Genomic DNA, 18,575 nt, shown 5'->3' with positions numbered 1-18,575 from the left:
GAGGGTGGGGGGAATGGACGGGGAAGAGAACAAATCGAAGCAAAAAAATTAGGAAAAACAGCAAAGAAAAAAGGAGGGAAAAAAAAGTTGCTGACAGAAACATGTCTGCAGAGCTTTTTTCCACAATCCCCAAGTGACTAAAATATTAATTTACCCTCCGGCAGTACAGCTGACGGCGAGCTGCTTCTCAGACAGCAAGTGGCATTTTATTAAAAAATAAAGGAAAATAGTTCCCTCAATGACCTTTCTCTGCTTTAGGAAACAATTTTTCAAACAATAATTTTAAAAGTATGTGAAGGTTCCCCTCCCTCTTTAATCAGATCACTTCCTTCTACTCCCCCGTTCCTCCTGGGAAGCCGCGGCCATCAGCAGCGCTGCCAGGGCCGGGCCGGGCTCAGCGCAGCGCCGCGGGGGCTGCCGGGCTCAGCCTGCCCTGCACGGCCCCTGCCCGCGCTCTCCTGGGAGCCCCACGTCCATCTGCCAGCGCTGGGACCGAGCTGCGACCTGCCTCGGGTCTGGGCTGCCCAGGGGATGCCCCTTCCCATCCTTTACTGCTCAGGTAGCGCCGGGAGAGGGGAGCACAGCTTGCAGGAACTGACCAAAAAGGAGGCCCCGTTTGTGGACTGTACCTACACTATCCCCAAACCCACAGCTGGGACAACAAAGCTGAAGCACAGAACAGCGCCCAGATCAGGAAACAACTGGCCAGGGGCTACAGGATCATCAATACTGGGCCTAGTTAAAGCTTGATACAGTCTCAGTAGAGCCTGCAAGTACTGGCTAAGGTATTTTTTCTTAATTTCTATTTTCAATGGAGTGCCTCTCTCTTTTCAGCCTATAGCCAATTACACATGGCAACACTATTCAGCTCTGGTAAAAGCTTACCCCCTTCACGGGCAGAAATGTTTCTTGACTCTCTTCTGGCCATGTGGGCATAGCCAGGCTCCACAGGAAACTTTGGCAAGACTGCCTTCCTCAAGGGTTAATCAGACACAACCAAATTCATTCTCCCATTTATTTTCTTTTTCTACCCCAACTGCAGTCCCATGGACAACTGGGTGGCTTCTCATTCACTCTCCTCCAAGTCACCAGGCATGGCTCTGCCTCCACCACCATCACAACTGATGAGGTAACTCACCTGCTTCAAGTGCCACAGAGGGCTTGAGTGCAGCTGCTGCCAGCCTGGCCATCATAGGAGAGATTAATCCCTTGCTAGCAGAGATCCTTTCCATTATAGAGGCTGCTGGAGCAGGCGAAGAAGTAGTCACTGGCTCACCAGATCCTGAAACTGCCTGGGATGAGGAATCTGCAGGAGCAGATGATGCTGGATTGGTGCCAGAAGCACCAGCAGCCATCAGATTAGCTGAGCTGGCAGGAAGTGGTGTAGAGACCCGACTGGGGATGATGGGGAAGAAGGATCCAGCTGTTCCAGGAAGTGCTGAGTTGGAGAGTGCCAGGGCCAAGGGTATATTGCTAGGAAGAGCCTGGGAAAGCAGGCCAGAGATCTTTGTGGCTGGTGTCATGCTGTTGGCAGACTTGGCGGCCTGTGAGGAAGCGAGCTCAGCCGCAGAGGAGGGTGCAGCTGGGACGATGAGAGAAACGGAAGACTGCTGACTGGTCGGGGAGGCACTCAGGCTGGAGTTCTTGGAGCTCATGGCGGAGAAGTCAATAAGGTCATCGTTACTGGACTCCTCTTGCTCGTTATCCTTGGAGCCCAGGAGCGAGGCAGGCAGGCCCAGCACTCCTGAGCTCCGGATGTGCCGGCGCTCGTGTTTGCGTTTATGGGAAGTCATCTGGCTGGTGGAGGTGAAGGTGAAACCACAGCCTGCCCTTATGCAGTGGAAGTGGTTGGTGGCCTTGCTGTAGACACAGCCCTCATACTTGCATTCCTCGTACTTGTAGAACTTCTTGAAGCCATCCTTGGCATAGGCATCGTCTTTGATGTGGTAGCTCTTGTGCTTCTCAATGTCACACTTGTTCTTGAAGGTGAATGTACACCCAGGTCTCCTGAAAGGGCATCGAGGAGAGGGTGGTTGGCCGTGATGGCAGAGCTGCTGTCTCCCACCTCCCTCTAGGACAAGGACTGGGGCTGTAATGAGACAACTGCCCCAGCTGCAGAGGGGCTGAGGAGCTGTCTGTGGCTTAACCTGGGACACCCAGGCCAGCAGATTTGCTGCCATGTGGGAGAGCTGGGAAGCTCACTCCACTCTGTGGAACTGCCACAGGAACATGGGAATACAGGCACCCTCCACTAAAAGTTCCAACAAAACAGCAGGTAAAGGGGACTAAGGTACAAACTGTGCTTTCCTACTCTTCCTGAAAACCTAAAAAATCAGTAGAAGAGCAGTTGTGTACAGAAGGCTAAGTCTGGCCCCAAAAGGGATGAGCTGGCTGGAGAGAACCCTACCATGGAAGTGCCATTAGCAGTGTATTAATGGCTCACGGTTGCACTCTGAAGAGCACTGTGGTCTCTTTCCCAAATTATTCTAGGCTCTGTTTTCTAGTGGGTATCCTCTCCTCAGATCATACTCCTGCCTTCAGAGTGGTCTGTGGCACAATCCTGGAATTCACATCTACTCTGGCATATGAGTTCTCCCAGAAGCAATACTGAGAAGGTCACAGCAGGGCAAATCAAGTCCCTGTGCATACTTGGGAAATTATGACTTGGCAGAGGGAGGCAAACAGACCACAGAGCTCTGAGGCAGGACTCCTGCCCTTCCCTGCTGTCTCACCTGCAGTGGAAGTGAGTGGTTTTCTGCCCGTAGAACTGGCATTCCACAGTGCCGCAGTCCTCCGTGGCACGGAACCGCTGGAACCCGTCGTTGATGAGCTGCGTGTTCTTCTTGTGAAAGTTCTCGTGGGTCATCACATCCGAGGTGCTTGTGTAGACCTTGTTACAACCCACCTACCCCAGGCCCAAAGAGGAGTCATCAGCACAGCGGTTTAACAGCCTGACATTATTACCAGCAGCAATAAATACATGGGTAGCACACGTACATTTAATAGTTCCATTTGTGTGCTTCTCCTAGGGGTATTAAGTCATCACTTTAATTCGCAATCTAAAGACTGATAGAGCATAGAGCAGTTGTGAAAAAAAAACCAAACACAAACCAACTCTCTAGGCATGAACCAGTAAGAAAAAAAGGGAGGACTGGAGGGATAAAATACCAGCTCCAGATAAGCATGCCTGCTTGGGGAAGCAGTTAGTAGGGTTCTGCTCTTAAAGAGAACAGAACACTAACAGATGCTGTTGCTTTTTGTTATCTTGGAGTGACACAGAACAAAGTAGGATTTCATCTATTTGGGGAATACAAAATTGAGTGGGAAAAAGTTATTTACTTCTTTAGTCCTTCTGGGAGGTAAGGCATGCTGGTGCAACATGAGGCCAACCAGTCTTTTGATCTTGTAATAAACGGTTTCATTCTAGCAAATCTTAAACCCCATGTTCAGCTGATTTTAGCAAACTGGTGACTTTTTTTCCCTGTCACTGTTCAAGACTCCCACTTCAATAATTTTAAACTTGTGCAGTGAATGAGAATGCTGTGATGAGGACGGAATGCTGAAAACCTGCTTTCCTCTGGGTAAAGCGGGGCAACTTTGCCATATTGAGTAAAAACCCACTGGAATCTGAAAACGTCCTCAGCCCTGCTGAGGGAGGATTTTTTTTCTTTTCTTCTAGCACAACATGTGCCAATGCCTGCACCATCTCAGAAATGAAGAGAAGGAAAACACCACCCCTTAGTTCAGCCCAGGTTGATTCAAACAGGCAATAACAAAACCCATGACAAATACCGAGAGAAAAAAATAAAAAGGATCTCCAGCTATTTCCAATATAAAAGAGCCTCTCTCTCTCCACACTGACACCTTGAAAAAAGACAGGCCCTGCATGGCATTAAAAAAGAGAATTAAACAAAAGCGTCCTTAGGAATAATTTGCAATGCAGCTCTTGGTGCGAAAGCCTAAAAAAATGTCAGTTTATATAAACAACTAACTGAATTTTATCCACACCAATTATGGACATAAAGAAAAAAACCCCATGTGATGGATGGCACAAATTCTGCCATTTAAGCAGTATTTTCTTTAATTGGGAGTTTATATTCTGACACCTTTCCTGTAAGGCACTGCTTACATGGGCATGACTTTACTGGAAGACAGTGGGCACAGGATGGAATTAGCCATATATAGCTGTGCAAGCGAGGGTCTCTATTTGAACTCGGAGTGCCTTAAGGCTGTGAAACACTCCTCGTACTCTAAAAAAAAGAAATCAAGCAAATCCCACCCTGCTCAACTGAAGAAACTAAATAATCAATATTATGGAAGTGCTAACAGAAAAAGTCCTCAGGAGAAAGAGGACATGAAATTCCCAATTTATCAAATGCTGCAAGCACATGCTTCAACCAGTCCCTATTCAGGACAGAACTTGAGTGCATGCCTAACATTTAAGTATGTGCTTAAGCCCCATTGACTTCAGAAAGCTTCAAGTTAAACATATGCTGAAGTCTATCCTAGCAAAGCATTTAAGCATGTGATTAAGGCCTTGTGACTTTAACTGGGGTCTTAAACTGCTGGGACAGGTCAGGAAGTGAGCCTGACTTTTCAGACCAGAAAATCTGTCACCAAGGGTTGGCTGATCACTCTGCTTGTAATTGCACATTTTCAGGGCAATGGTTTAGGCCACAATTCTACTAAAACAAGTACACGTCAAACCATTGAACCTGAGGAATGCTCAGGGTAAGACCCAAACAATGTGGTGTGTTCACGTCTAAACCAGTGAAGGCATCACAGTTACATCTGTGCAGCAGCTCCAGCTCTGGCTCCACTGCTGCTGAAGCTTGGCTGCCCCTGGAACACAGCTCTCAGCCTACACCATACATGAGTGCCACTGGCAAAGGACATGGAGAACCAGGGGTGTTAAGTGCAGATATGTGACATTAAGGTTTAATTACTTTAGAAATTGATTACGGAGGAAATTAACCCAGTGCTAAAGGGCAGATGTGCCACAAGAAAGTCTGGTTTCAAGGGAGGGACAGATCAGATTTGAGTAGAGACAGTGCAGTGGCATTAAAGAAGTTCCTGAGTCTCAGAGAATAGGACTTGCTTCAATAAATCCAAGACTTTGAGAAAACCTTGAGACCTGCTTTGCCTCACTGCATGGACAAGGCTTCTAAAAATTGAGAGTGGGGCTTCCCTTTGCCATTCCCAGCGCTCGTCATGACCAGTGCAGTGAGGACAGGGCATGGACTTGTCAGCGAGGCTCCTGAATCAGAAGCGAGCAAGACGGGCTCTGAACGTCCCCCCTCTGCCTTAGGAGAGCCCCAGGCTGTCTGACAGGAGAGCGCTGGGCTGAGCCGCGGCTCCTGCGCTCGGTGCCCGCAGGGGCACTCACCTGCATGCAGTGGTAGTGAGTGCTCTTCCCGTTCAGGTGGCAGCCGTGGTAGTACACGCTGCAGTCGTCCAGGGGGCTGAAGCGCATGAAGCCGTGCTGCAGGGAGTTATCACGCTTCTTGTGCATGTTGTAATGCCGAATCACATCCTGTTTACTGGTGAATCTCTGCAGAGATACAGACACAGACTGTGAGACACGCGTGATGCCAGTGGGTGAGCAATCCTGGGGGCAGGGTGGGTGCCTTTTGTTGTTGTTAATAAACTTATGGGACCAGGAGTTGAAAGCTTGGCAGTAATCACCCCAAGAGAATCAGATTAAAGAGGAGTTGTGTGCATGCATCTTCTTGGTAAAGTAAATACACAAGTTCTAGAGTAAACATGACACTGGGGTGATGCCCAGAATCTGCTCCCTGCAGCTTTAAGATTGCAGGTCTTCTAACATAATTTTAGCTGCTACTATCTCAAGAAGTGCTATAGTTAGAAAGCAAACCAGTGAACTGAACAGCCTACAAGCAACTAAGCCAAGCTTCCAAGTCACTCACTGTAGTGGTTAGCAAGACACTGGCTGCCACATTCATGTTGGACTAGAAATCAGGAAAAACCCTTTGCTCTTTTACACTGTCCTCCCATTCTAAGTCTCTTGTGTCCCCTAGAACATAGGATAGCTTTATCAGGAAAACAGGGACAAAAGACTTTCTTCAAGTCACAGAAAAAGATGCTTTTCTACAGAAAATTAGAGCTCAGAGCTAAATCTGTATGACCAGAATATCCTTTTCAATCTCTATCTTCTTGAAGCAATGAAGGGGTACCCCATTGTCAGAGCAGGCTAAGTGCCTTTAAAATGAAGCTTTTTATTTCTATTTCCCACAGACATCAATATTTACCACTGAAGGTGAGAAAGTAAATCTGATTTTTTTAAAAGAAATCAATATCCATTTATTTTGAGCAGTAATTGAAAAGGCCTGTATTCTAATGTTTAACAACTTTTCTAGTCTGCCTCATAGGAAACAAATGATTATCACTTCCACTCTTTCCTCCTATAATATCAATCCTGATCAATCTCATTGGTATTGGCACGGGAATATATGGATATAGATTTCAACAGAAATCCCTTGGAGGCTGGAGCCATGATTTCCCAGGGCGTACATACAGGATTGCTATTGCCAATCATTGTTAATTTGTGCCCACTTATTACAAAGCGTTACTTATTCTAAAATATATCTCAGCCATAAAATAATTTGCATTTTAAAAAGCAGCCTAAATCCTTATTCCCTGCGAGACCAGACAGCTCCTTTGCAAGCAGCTTCCAGACTCCTTAGGAAATAATCATGAGGCCAATCATAATAATAGGTTTTTCTGTTTTTCCATCCTTTGTGTTTCTCTCTTTCTGGAGTAGGGATATCTGTGTCACAGTTGGGATAGACTCATCTTGATTACTTGATGCTGGGCTGGAAGGACCAGTACGTGCATCCCGGAGAGAAACTCTCCTTTGATCAATAGAAACCCACAGCAAAGCCCAGCAGCTCCAGATCAACTTCCTCTGCTGTGGTCAGGCTCATCCCCGTGAGACCCAAAGGTCTCCTAGGGCAGGGCTGAAGTTGTGTCTGGTGCACGGCAGAGGCAAACTCTGGGATTCCTGCTCACGCATCAGCCTGACCACAGAAATGCCAGTGTCAAACTCTGGACCTGGGATAAGGGTAAACAAACACAGCACGTGACCTGCTGGCTTGACGTGCATACCCTGGCAATTCTCCCAGCAATTACAGCATCACTCCTACCCCCGCGCCTTCCCCACAAATCCCACACTGCTGCTGGTCTTACTGGGTGTTTTGTTGCAGATACTGCTGCTAGAAAGTCACTCGGGCAGCAGGAGGGAAAGAGACAGACTAACAGATCAGCATTCCCTAGTTTCAGGCACAGTTTGTAACACAGCACAATTTATGCTCTTGGTGTTTCACTGATATAAATGTGGAGTAGTTCCCACCGACTGGAGCTGATCTATATTTGGCTCCTCATTGTTGCGGTCTCAGTTTGGTTAAATGGTATTAGATTGAGTTAAATGGGAGCAAAATAAAGTTCTGTTAAATTCAGAACATATCCTGTCCTCTTTCAGAGCAGCAAAGTGAAAAGGCATGTGCATGCATGTGAGAGGAAAGCCCAGGAGGACGCACACTCCCCCGTCTGTTCGTGCTGCTGCCTGGAGCGTTGCTCTACCTGGTAGTTGCACTCGGGGTCGAGGCAGTGGTAATGCTCTCTGTACTGGTAGGCGCAGTGTATGTGTCCACAGTGCTGACTGCCAGAGAACCTGCAAACAGGAGGGAGGGAGAGACAATAAACCACTGTCCTGGCAGCAATGCCTGCAAGCAAGGTACAAATAAACTAAGTCCTGTTCCTGCTTTTATCTCGCATGTTTATGGCATTAAACCCCATCTCCTTTATCCCCTCCAAGGATGGTGACCCTTGTGCCTTCCCTTGCTTATTTGTCACTATTTAAAGGTGCTTCTTGAGCCGGATCACTCAGGTCCTGTACATCCCTAATCTGTCTTTCCCCTTGAAATTCATCTCCATTATCTAAGTTGTTTACTTGGGGAAGCAGAAGGAAGGAGGGTTCCTAGAACTAAACACCACACAATTCTAGAATAGAGTTTACATATCACACCAACAAGTTTCAGAAACCGCCCATGACAGAAGGAGACAAATAAATGTTGGGCAAATATGGATTCTAAATTTTAAGTATAAGCCCACCTAGTAGAATATCAGAAAAGCTGCATACAGCAAAGTTGAAAACTCCTGACATACAGGGTGGCAAAAAAGACCAGAAAGACAGAAATGTCTTGTAATACCTACATACAAACAGTCAGTATGCAGAATTTATTGACTGACAGACACACCAGGAATTGGCACAAAGGGATGATCCAGCAATGGGGTAATCAGTGCAATGAATTCCCTTGTGTATATTCTAGAGGACCCTAGAAGAGCTTGAAAGGGAAAAGCAGCGGAGAGAAGGGGACTCAGAGGGGAAACATTCAAAGATAAAGTACCATCTGCTCAAAGGTTCCTCAAAGGTTCCTCACGTCACTTAAGTGCTAAACACAGCAGGAGTGCATATGATAAAGGGCATGGGAAAGAATGAGGAAGGGCAACAGATAAAAAAGGAAAATGAGAGGAGTGAGGGTGTCCTGGGGCAACTGAGGAATGGGGCAGGAGCAGGGAAGATTACAGATCATAGTAAGGCAAGGTAACGCGAGGCTATGGGATTGAAAAAGTCTAGATGAAAAGCAATACTAAATAAGCGATTTCTGAAACACAGTAAGGAAGAGGAGGTCAACTGTGGAGACAGCAGGGCCTCTAGGAGATGGAAAGGGGACTTAATTGACAGAAAAGATAGACATTGCTAAAAAATTAAATGACTTCTTTGCCTCAGCATTCACAAAGGGAGACAGGGACAGATGCCAGGAGCAGACATGCCTTTCCCTGGGGAAGGAGAAGAAATACTGCAGGAAATCAGGATCACGTCAGAACAGGTGATTGAGAAACTGGAACAAACCTCAGCAGCAGAGAAGAAACAAACCACAAGGCAAACAGCAGGGCTGGCTGCACAAACAAAGGTGTGGAACTGAGAGCAGAGGAAGAGATTCCTGCTCAACGCCTGGGTGACTGCTCGGCTTGTCCAGGGCAGCTGCCACAGCCACCGTGGCACTGAGCAGGGACATGTGGCTCCACAGCACACAGAACCAACTGGTCCTGCTAGTCCAGGGCTTTATGTCAGCAGAACAACCAGCAGCTCTTCAAGGAAAGTTAAGTGCCCTGTGGGAAGCTTCCTCTCCATTCCACTGGAGTGATGGGGAAAAAAGAGGAAAGGGCTGGAGACCTGTGCAGTGCAGGCCAGGCAGAGAGGAGGATGATACAGACCTTGCTGACAAATATAAAGCAGCTCAAATTATTATCAAAAATGAGGATGCAAAGTGACCAGAGATACCAGCTGGAGTAAAAGAAGGGCCAGACACCAACAAGATCTGACTCCAGGAGACGAGTTATTTGAGGCACCCTAGCAGGAATGACACATGGGCTCAGTTTTAAAAACAACAGCTAAACAAGCACTCCAGCACTTCCAGCTCCTATCCTCCTTACCATGTGCCATGGAAAGGTGTGTGTGGTGTCTACAGCACTGGAAGGGAGAAACAAGTGTTCCACCAGGCCGTGGGCTGGGGGAAGGAGGGAAGTGGCAAAGCCAGCACAAAGGGGAAATTCTGCTCCTTCAGTGTGCAAGGTTGGGCTCCTAAAGGGTTATATTATCCTGTGTTTCTTCTGACACTTGAAACAGTTCAAAGCTATTAATTTTTAAAGCGCAGCGTCTGTTTAGGTTTTTCATAACAGGAAAGCTTACACACAGCACACACTTACATGCATACACACACACACACATTTACATGCACAGACTCACAGTACATCCACACCCCCTGAACTTACTTGAACGTAAATTTCCATGCACATGAACAGACACAAACACACACACCTGAAACAAGAAACTCACAGACCAGCTCATCACACTGATATACAAATCCAAACTCCTAAGCTGTCAATACAGACACATAGATGCAATTGCACAAGAACAACCCACTCCCTCTTCCTTCACATTAATCGGTTCACCTTTTTTTTTCTTTTGCCAGAAAGTCTTGATCTGGCAAGAGTTGATAAATAAATAATAATAAAAATAATAAATAAAGAAGTCAGCATGCTTAGAGAGTGTTTACAGACTCATTACTCTGTAACGATGATGTGAAAGAAGAAAAAAAAAAACCCACCCCAATTACAAGGGGGGAGGAAACCCACACAGAAATAAATATTTAAGCAAGTGCTGCCAGAAGCACCATCTGCTGAGGCACTAATAATAATAATAATAATTTTTTCTGTGGTCTTTTTTTTTTTTTAATTATAAATATACAGGGAGGAGGAGGGGGAAAAACAACCCAACCCAAACTAGCTAAGTAAGAGGTTTTGTTTTGTTGTGTGAGAGAATGGATTATCCCTGGGCAGCTTTTGGCAGTGGCTTTGGCAAACTCATTAAGCTAATTATGCAGTACAGACATAAGAGTGCTGTGTCTCTTCTCCCCCCACCCCTTGATTTTAAGGCTTTAAACTGGTTTTTTTTTAAATGTGTGTAAATTGAAGGGAAGTGGCTGTGCTGGCAACGGGTGGCTTGCGGAGCCTTTTAAGCAGGATGTGGTGTCCCTGAGGTAGCTCACAATCCTCTCTCAGCTACCTGCCTGACCCAGGGAAAGGGGCTTGCACAGCTCCAGAAGCAGTGGATGTGGCTGAAGTGTTTACAGTTCTCTACTTGAGAGGGGAATGGGGGACAGAAAGGTGCCACCTCCTCTCCCACTGCAATTCCTACAATTCCTGCAATCTCAGAAATAAAAGGATGCTGCTCCTTCTGGACCTGGGATAAGGGTAAACAAACACAGCACGTGAGTTTAAACCCCTGCTTTCCTTCCTATATTCTCTATATCCCACTACTGTACTGTCCCTTGAGGCAGTCAATTCCCACATGCACTTGAGGCATTGCTGCTTGAGGAGCTGCCTGTGGTGGCACAACTGCCCTCTCTTCCCATGGGGTTTTCTGCCCCCTTCTCCTACATCTGGGATTTGGGCAAAAGGGAGGAAATTAAGTCACTTGTCATTCCACTCTTGAGCTAGGAGAGTGCTGTTCCCACTCTTTTTCCCTGCCAAAATGTTCCCTTTACTTTCCTAGCAGCTGACTGTCTCCCACAAGGAGACTCTCCGTGGGCTCTGGCGAGGTGGGAAAGCACAGTACACACTCCCTTCCCCTTTCATTAATAAGTGCCCAAGTGCTGGTGGGAGCAAACCCTCCAGTTTTTCCCTGGAGAGAAGCGTTTGCTTGCTTCCCTCGTGTCTGTCTGGATACAAGGGGCTTTTGTTGGGAGCCTTCTGACTTTGCTGATGGAGGATTCAACCGGCTGGGGGCAGAGCCTGATGGACCCTTTATGCCATGAGCTCTAACCCAGGCAGGTGTTATGCAATCATGTCCTCTGTCCCTCTGGCTCTTGGGGCATTACTCACTTTGTCCCACCACAACAACCTTGGGCTTCCTCTCAGCATCACTGTCCTGACCTAAGCATGCCCACAGCTGTGATAAGGTGCCCTACTCTGCACCTGATTCAGTGAGGATTTCTCAGAAAAATGAGCTGCAAAAATTTTCTAGGATAATCATCCCATGTTGATGCCAAGAGCTCCCTAAACTCAAGTCACTTGTGAATCTCTCTGGCCAAGATTCTTAGAGCTGAGATGTTCTCTGCTTGCCTCCTGCAGAAATGGTAGAGGAAAAAGGCAGTGGACAGAAAGAACAACAGCCAAGAGGCAGAACCCCCATTTAAATCCTGGGCTTCTTCAGTGAAGCGGTTTTCCACTATTTGTCACAAAGTCTAACAGCTCCAGGGAGCTAAGCATGCTCTTGGCATGACCGTGTACCTCTCACAGCTACTGCTCTCCCAGGCAGGGGGACAGAGCAAGGACAGATGACACGGGAAATGGAAGTGCCAATGCCTGGTTTAAACACTTGATCCAGACAAGACCTTGTCTCTCCCACCACCACTCCATCTTCTAACTCCCAGCCCTCTCCCCAGCAAAGTCAAAAGTTTTGCCTACCTGGCAATATACTTCTGGTAAATATTTACGTCTTCGCTGACGGCTGGTTTGTCAGTGGGTAATCCATTCCTGATGGGAGACACACAGGGCAGAGCTGGTTAGCAGGAACAGGGCACAGCTTAAACTCCTTGTTTCTCTCACACACCGCTGACAGATCAGGAGAGAGGGCCCAGGGAAGGGTACCAGCAAAGATACCCATAAGTTTAAATTCCCTCCCCTTTGCTCTTCAAATCCTGTACCTTCTTTTCCCAGGGAAAGACACAGGCTGTGTATCACCCTTCCTGCATGTTCCTTCTTTGCAGGACTCTGAGCAGTTTGTTGGAGAAAGTGAGAAGATCAACCACAAAAACCTGTTTCTACTGAAAAAATGCCTATACGAAAAAGTGATGGCCACATGCAAACATCTCTCTGAGGCACCTGGCAGTTCTGCCCTTGTCTGCACAGAAGCTTTGCCCCTGGCTCAGCTGCAGGAGAAGAGTCTCTCAGCCAGCCACGTTGTGAGCTATTGCCCATTTCCCTGTGGCCAGCAGCCCTGCTGCTCTGTGACCAGCACTGGAACAGTGGCTCCAGCCCCAAAGAATGCCTCTTTGGTTCATAGATACCCCAAAACTCTAACAGACAGATTATGTATTTTAATCAATGAGAAAACCACCCCAACTGTCACATAAACCTGGATTATTTTACATGGTTAGGAAGCAGATAAAAATAACATCCTTAGCGAGTTCAGGAAGAGGGAAAATTAGATGCAGGGCCAGACTCCAGCCTACCCAAGAGATAGGGCCACCCCAATGCACCTCCAGACAGGCTGCACACCATCTTCTCTGTGTGCTTTGCCCGTGCCCAGCCTCCACTCCGCCTCCTTGCAGCTCTGCACCCTGGTTTAAACAAGGACACTTTCGCACAGAGTTCACTTGAAGGTAGACGAGTTCAGGGCAGGTTAATGGCATTGGATCTAAGAGAGTTTAAACCCATGGCAAGGGTGTATGTGCAGATGTGTGAGAGTAAAGGGTAATTCCTGCCAGGTTATTGAACCCAGTGGGGACTGGGACTGGGAAGCCATGGCCCAGATACAGCAGTCAGCACTTCCTTCACCAGCACAGTTAATGGGCTGCTGCCTTTTATCATGGAAGCCTCTATCTAGTGAGCAGCCTGAAGGAGAAGGGACCAGAGCCCATTCTGTACTGCAATGTGTGATCAGGACACAGAAGTGCCAGGCTGAAGGCCATGGTCACCTCCATTCCAGCTGCAGCCCCATCACGATGCCCTGGTTGAGGAAGTCCTGTGGCCAGAGGAAGGCTCACCATGGTGCTGGCAAACTCACATCTGGCAAGAGGCAGGAAAACAAGCAAGAGAAAGGAAAACAGACTGGGACCCCAGTGCAACACCACAGCAGGTAAGAGGCTTGCTTATCCTGCTTGTGCCTTTAGGCACAGCTCTAGGATGGCAACTGAGCTCCAGGCAGCTGAATGTTCTCAAGACACTTCAGGCACAGAGTCTTGGACCAAGTCATCCATCACAACAAGGCACTGAGTCTCCAGGCATATTTACACCACTGTGCTTTTAAGTAATAGGAGTCCCTGCCTGTCATCTGTAGCACACACAGGCTCATCCTGAGCAGGACCCTGAGCATCCTGAGCAGATGCAGATGTCAATAATCCTCTGTCCTTTCCCATACACCTTTACCATGGAGCTCCCCATCTGTCTGCAGGCAGTTGATAAACAACCATTTCACATGGAAGACAGGTATCATTACATGGCTCTGCCTTCCACATGGGGAAACAGGGAAAGTGGGTGATGCAGACTTTGCTGGGACTGCAAAGAACATTCAAGCAAGCTCAAGGCCTCCTACAACCACATGCCAAACAAAAAACAGCCTTTTTCCTCATCAGAGGACCAAGCAGTAGGGTGTGTGTGATGGCACAATGGGCAGGACAGAAGGCCCTGGACTTACTACAAATGACCTCATGGGATTCACAGCTCACAACAGCCCAGATTCACAGTGAGAAACAAGTAAACCCAAACCATGACAAGAAAGCAGAGAAGTCTCTCCCTTCCTCCCTGCTGCAGCCTGACATACATATGTATCTCTGCTACAGCTCCCAACTCTGGAAGGTACATTAAAAAGTAATCCAAGATTTGGCAAGACCTTCAGATACCTCCATTCAGTCAACGGCATCACTGCAGAGACTGCTGGCAACGTATGTGCAGGAGGTTATTAGTGGTAATTGGGCTAATGAGTTTGCCCAGTCTGAGGGGTAATTGAATCACCTCTGTTTGTGTAAGCAAATTGAGAAGACACAGGCCTGGCCCCACAGAAGTAGGTATATGCCTAACTCCTATGGAAATTGATGAGAATTAGGCACCAAAACGTCTTCTGAGTTCTGGGACAAACAAAAAGCCCCATCTTGCTAACAGTAAAGTCAGCAGAGTCATGCCTTTTAGTTAAATGGAAATAAGAATCAGGTTCTCCTGCAGGCACATCCAGATGCCTGGGAAACCAGAGAGAGAAGAAAATAAAGTAGTTCCAACCTTGACCGTAAGAGTGCTGACAGTACCATGTTCCCTCCTCTTTCATTTTAACATATGAACTCAGGGGCTATTGGACTCCACATTCATGGCTGTAACTGCTGATGGCAGGTCACAGCCTTAGTGCAGACCAGATAAATAGAGATGCAAGGTAAAAAAGAGGAGCAGACACTTTGACAGAGAGCAAAGAGAACCATCCCATGAACAATGCAGTATTTAACAGGGTAAGGACTTGGAATTGCCCACTGAACCACACACAGACTTATGGTATGATCCCCCACTAGTACTTAGATAAGAAAAGTGGGAGTACACTTACTTTACTGTAGAGACTGTTCCAGTTGTGATGGAGTCTGTCTTGGAGAAAGTTGATTTCAGGTACTCAGGAGTGTTGAATGGCAATGAGATGGACTGCTCTGGCCCGGCCACCGGAGTGCTGCTGGGGGTACTGGTGAGGGAAGCAGGGGCCAGGCTGGGGACTGGAGCTTTTACTGGAGTAAGCTTCTGAATGTTCCTCACATCATACTTGGAAGGCCGGCCTACCTTGCCTGTCTTGAAGGCGATGGCTCCTCCCATATCTGGGCTTCCTTCCCCAGGCTTGAAAAGGTGCAAGTACTTGACGTTTTCTAGGTCATACTTGGAGGCCTTCTTGTAAGTGTTGCCATTCTGTGGCCTGATGCTCTCACCCGTCTTCAGCTTTTGAATGAAGAAGTCATATTTGGAGGCCCGTGACATCAGGCCCTGCATCTGGGAACTGCTGGGAGAGGGCAGTGGCAGGATAGTGGCTTTGGTCTCCGTCAGCATGGAGGCGTCTGGACCTGGCATGCGAATGGGCTGTGCCAGCACTGAGGACGGCTCTTTTCCCAGCTTGGAGCCCAGCTCCTCAGATTTGGCCAAGTGCATGGGCCACGAGAGCTGCTCTCCAGCTTTCAGTTTGCGGATGTACTCCTCGTACTTGGAGAAGCGGGCTCGTTTGCTCATGGCATCTTCGCCGGGGAGAGCGGCAGCGGCGGCGGTGGCCTCTGAGGTAGCAGCGTTCAGCTTGTCGAAGCTGATCTTGCGGGCCAGCTCATCCCGCATGTTCTGGTCGTCGTAGCCGAACATGCCCAGGAACTCGTTCATGGTGGTGGCGGCGTAATCCCGCAGTGATGAAGCTTCCCCTGCAGTGAAACCAGAGGAGAGAGTCACACAAGGCACTGATTTTTCTTCTCCTCCCATACCAGCACTAGTAGCTGGGGGGGGAGGAAGGGGAGAGGGGAACATGATCTACTGACGTTTGGCTCACTTGTTAGGTTTTATGACTCTTAAATTAATTTGTTTTAAAAAAAAGTAATTAATACTGGGGTAAAATAAAAAGAGTTCATCAATGCCAGGAAAATCAATTTCCTAAATGTTCTAGCCGATGGCTTTTCAGTACATTAAACAAAGTTTCATAAATGTCTCTGCACTCTTGCCTTGGCCTAATATGAAGAAAAAGTAATTTTACTGGAAGTGAGACCAATGCCAATATGCCAAGGCTTGTACAGATCTGTCCTTGTGTATATTTGTGTATGGAAGGAGGTGCACAGAGGATAGATGGCAGCATGTGTAAGGGGGAAAACCCATGTGAAAATGCTGTGTGTGCTGGTGAAGAGCAAGCAGAGCTGAGAGCAGGCAGGACACAATGGTGTGAAATGGATAAGGGAGATGGGCAAGGCAATGTATGGGGTGGAGCAGGAGGAGGGCAGAATACAACAGTGCAGAGAGGAGGAAAGCAGCAGAGGTGGAGATGAATCAAGGCAGGGGAAGAGCAGCAAAGGCTGTATGCACGAGAAACTTGGCAATGAGGAGTGCAGGAAGGAGAGCAGAAGGCAAGACAAAGACAGGATAGTTCCCCATCACTGTTGCAGTCCTTCCCTTCCCTTCCTTATCAATTTTGTAAGGATTCACTCAGCTTGCTCTCCTCCATCTCAACTCCTGTAAATGGACAGCTACTACTTGCCATGTGGAAAAGGGCCACAGTCCAGTGAATGCTATGGAAACCTACAGGCAGCCTTTCAAGCAGCCAGGAACAGCTTCCAGTAACACCAGGAAAAGTCCATGCAGGTGAAAATAGGTAAGGAACAGCCTTCTCTCCATCAAGATTTAGACTGAGGAGAGAAAGCTGTTGTCCTGATGTGGGCTCCAGGGAGGGGGAGAAAGCCAGTGCTCCGGAGCATGGGCTGGGGAAGGGGCAGGAAGGGGTTAGTTTCACAGAGCTTGATTAAAGGGAGGAAGAATGAGCAAAAGCTGTCCTTCCTTGGGTCTCTCCCTCCCTTCTTCCCTCCCCTACTCCCTCAGGCAGTTTCACAGCCCACCATGATGGGAAGAACACACATCTGGAGGTCACCCAATATCAGTGTAAAGGAGGAAATAAAGACTGCTCTGATGCGCCGGCTTGGCCTCGTTTAGGCTTCAGTCTGACACAGCGCTCCTCCTCCTCCTCCTCTCCCTCTTGCTTTCTACTGCAGAGTAAAGATTTACTGTGTGCAGGAGTCCTTCAAACCTCCCTCATCATCTTTACTCAACACTTGCTCTGGCTCTAATGGGCAGGCACATTCCCTCCCAGGCAGCCAGCACAGGGAGGTACACTGGCAGCAGAAGGGAAGTTCTGGGCATGGGGTCCCACTCAAAACAAAGCAACACTGCCTCGAAACACAGAGCAAAAGGAAGGCACCAAGATGCTGCTACAGAACAGGTCAGCAGATCCCAAAGATTCCTAAGAAGTGGGGAATCTGACAGCCAGTGATGCCACTTGCACAGGCAGGCACGTACACGAGAGCGTTTCCGTGCACGCAAGAGCCTGTCAATGAGCACAGTCCAAGTTCAATAGCCATCAGCTCCCACAAATCAGTTTTCACAGGACTCTATGGAGGAAAAGACTGCCTGTGACGGGCACTAAATGGGCAAGACCATGAAGGTCACATTCCTGCTCCAGGATTGCCTGGAATAGCTGTTTTACTGCAGCAGAAGTGCTGCTACACTGCTTCCCTGTGTACGTGGTTCTGGGGGAAGGCGATGTGAAGAACACGCCCAGAGCCTGCAAGGCAAGGGACAAAGCCACACCTGCTGGGATCTGCTTTAGCCCAAAACAACCTTCCAGTTCCTGGCACTTAAGCCCAGCATTCTGCATGGGATTTGGGATGCCTGACCCCAGAATAAACACCCTGCTAGTCACAGAATGGGTGGCAATGCCCCTGCAGTGTCAGGCTCAGGGCATAGCACAACCTCATGGGTTGGGATCAGTCTTACAGGATGTTAAATGCAGAACCAGTTCTCACTAGGTCCAGCAACGAGACTTGTCTGAAGGACAACTTTATCTTTCACACACAGCATATTAAAAAACATCATTCTGCTTTAAAGCAGTTCTCTTCTTCACCTCTTTTTTTTCTTTTCCCCACTTCCATTTCAGTATAACCCTATGACCCAACAGAAGAGAATGTACCCATGAAATCCCTACTGGGTCTAACAATTTCCTGTTTCTGTTAAACCTGCTTTCCCTGTTCTGCTTTTCCTTTCTTTTTGGACCAGTAAAACAGCCCCCAGCTTTGCTCATAATGCCCTGATTTTCAAGTACTGCACAGAAAAACTCTAGCCAGCTTGTGTCAAGCTGCAAGGGGAAAAAGAATACCACACTGAGGGTCTGATACAAAATGAAACTATTAAATGTGATTTCTACTAGCTTTAGCCACTTCCCTGAAAGCCAGTGTGCCCCATCTTTGGTACCATGTGGCTATACCTCAGCTGGGTAAACAGATGCAAAATCCAAGCCTATTGGAAAGGGGAAGGGGGGTGGCCCAGAACTTCTTCTGAGCTTCGTGAAGTCTGAGCTCAGCTTTCACTGTCATGGATTTAATCCCCAAAAACCCACCTTGAATTCTGCTCTTCCTCTGCTCAGATTTGGTTCCAGATGATCACAACACCCTCCCTGCTTTGCTGGTGTTGCTCAGTCTTTCCTCACCCACGTTTCTCAAATGCTGTGG

At 47.8% G+C, this 18,575-nt stretch overlaps 1 protein-coding gene across 4 annotated transcripts in view; it reads right to left on the bottom strand.

Annotated features, from left to right (window-relative positions):
* Positions 1–18,575, bottom strand: part of CASZ1 (castor zinc finger 1) — a 192,510-nt gene that overhangs the window by 21,522 nt on the left and 152,413 nt on the right. For all 4 annotated transcript variants that reach the window (XM_030963980.1, XM_030963981.1, XM_030963978.1 and 1 more), the window contains 6 exons: positions 14,894–15,734; positions 12,052–12,120; positions 7,600–7,690; positions 5,387–5,551; positions 2,733–2,905; positions 1,139–2,007 (listed from right to left, as the gene is read on the bottom strand). In XM_030963980.1, the coding sequence (XP_030819840.1) occupies positions 1,139–2,007; positions 2,733–2,905; positions 5,387–5,551; positions 7,600–7,690; positions 12,052–12,120; positions 14,894–15,734 (2,208 nt within the window). The remainder of the gene's footprint in view (positions 1–1,138; positions 2,008–2,732; positions 2,906–5,386; positions 5,552–7,599; positions 7,691–12,051; positions 12,121–14,893; positions 15,735–18,575) is intronic.

This window comes from Camarhynchus parvulus, chromosome 21, assembly GCF_901933205.1.
Source record: "Camarhynchus parvulus chromosome 21, STF_HiC, whole genome shotgun sequence".
In the NCBI taxonomy this organism is placed as follows: Eukaryota; Metazoa; Chordata; class Aves; order Passeriformes; family Thraupidae; genus Camarhynchus; species Camarhynchus parvulus.
The sequence above is the reverse complement of the archived record's forward strand: the minus strand, read 5'-3'. Positions and strand labels throughout refer to the sequence as shown.